The following is a 1479-nucleotide window of genomic DNA, read 5'->3' on the forward strand; positions in this document are numbered from 1 at the left end:
CCTGTCTTCACAGGTATCACCTAATCTCCTACTGCTCATAACCTGGCTACCTATCTTTCAGGACAACTGAGCCCTACGCATAGGGATGGGTTCCCCCCAAGCAGGGACTGCTTCAGAGTCCAGGCAACATCTAGTTACATCCCTGGATGATGGGTCTTGTTTCAATGAATTGTTTTCACCACCAGACTGTGAAGGCTTCCCATTCAAGACCCTGGTGTTCATCCCCATTGTCTGGGAACCCTACCCTGTTTCTTTTTTTCTTTTTTTTTTCTTTTTTTGAGACAGAGTCTTGCTGTGTTGCCCAAGCTGGAGTGCAGTGGCGCGATCTCGGCTTCCAGGTTCAAGTGATTCTCCTGCTTCAGCCTCCCGAGTAGCTGGGACTACAGGCGCACGCCACCACGCCCAGCTAATTTTTTTGTATTTTTAGTAGAGACGGGGTTTCACCATGTTGACCAGGATGGTCTCGATCTCTTGAACTCGTGATCCATCCGCCTCGGCCTTCCAAAGTGCTGGGATTACAGGCATGAGTCACCGCGCCCTGTCCCCTATTTCTTTCATTACTGTTACTGACGGGCATAGCCTTTGAATGAGTTATTAATCCAAAATCCTTTGTTTTCCATTCTCGCTCTAGTCACAGCTTATTTTTCCAGACCATATTGTTCTAAGCCTCAATTACATTAAGGTCAGGAGGCCACCAAAGAACTCCACATGCCACCGCGCTGGCGGGTGGCGCAAGTCAAACAGGGCGGCTCACGAACACCCGGGAGTCCAGGAGGCCGGGGTGGGGACGCCTGGATGACGTCACTGGAGGTGGCCCGGCCCCGCGCGCGGCGTGACGTCAGGCGGGCGGTCCCGTCAGCCGTGAGGTCACCTGGTGGGCGCGGCCAGGCCGAATCCCCAGTGTCGTCACGGGAGGGGGCGGGCCCAGAGCGTGTCAGCGCAGCCGAATCAAAACAAGCCGGAGACCCGCCTTTTCCCTCCGGCTCGGGAGAGTCTCGCTCGCGCCCCGGGCCCGCGGCGCCCGCGCGGCTGCGAGCCTCGGGTAGCCGCGTGCCGGCTCCAGGAAGCCGGAGAGGGCGCGGCGGCCGGGATGGCGCGGCACGGGCCGTGCGGCTAGACGGGTGCCGAGGGAATCGCCGGCTCGCGCCCTCCGTTCTTTCCCGGAGCCTGCTTCGCGCAGGGCCGGGAGCGGCCGTGCAGCTGGGATCCGCCTTCGCTGACGCCGGGCACCTACCTGGACGCTCGCGAGCGAGATGCCCAACCCCAAAAACAGCAAAGGCGGCCGCAAAAACAAGCGCGCCAACAGCAGCGGCGACGAGCAGGAAAATGGAGCCGGGGCCCTGGCAGCGGCGGGCGCGGCAGGAGCGGCGGCCGGGGGGGCCCTGGCGGCGGTTTCCGGCTGCGGGGCGGCGGCGGTGGGTGCGCTGGGCTTCGGGGCCGCCTTTCTGGTTTTGGGGGTGGGCCTCCTCCCCCCCGGCG

At 61.9% G+C, this 1479-nt stretch overlaps 1 protein-coding gene across 1 annotated transcript in view; it reads left to right on the forward strand.

Moving 5' to 3' along the window:
• The first annotated feature begins 992 nt into the window (after positions 1 to 992).
• The window catches only part of HECA (hdc homolog, cell cycle regulator), a 46290-nt gene continuing 45803 nt past the window's right edge, over positions 993 to 1479 (forward strand). Inside the window, exon 1 of the mRNA XM_025383770.1 lies at positions 993 to 1425. Within this exon, the coding sequence (XP_025239555.1) occupies positions 1254 to 1425 (172 nt within the window). The 5' untranslated portion in view covers positions 993 to 1253. The remainder of the gene's footprint in view (positions 1426 to 1479) is intronic.

This window comes from Theropithecus gelada, chromosome 4 (genome assembly GCF_003255815.1).
Source record: "Theropithecus gelada isolate Dixy chromosome 4, Tgel_1.0, whole genome shotgun sequence".
Taxonomy (NCBI): Eukaryota; Metazoa; Chordata; class Mammalia; order Primates; family Cercopithecidae; genus Theropithecus; species Theropithecus gelada.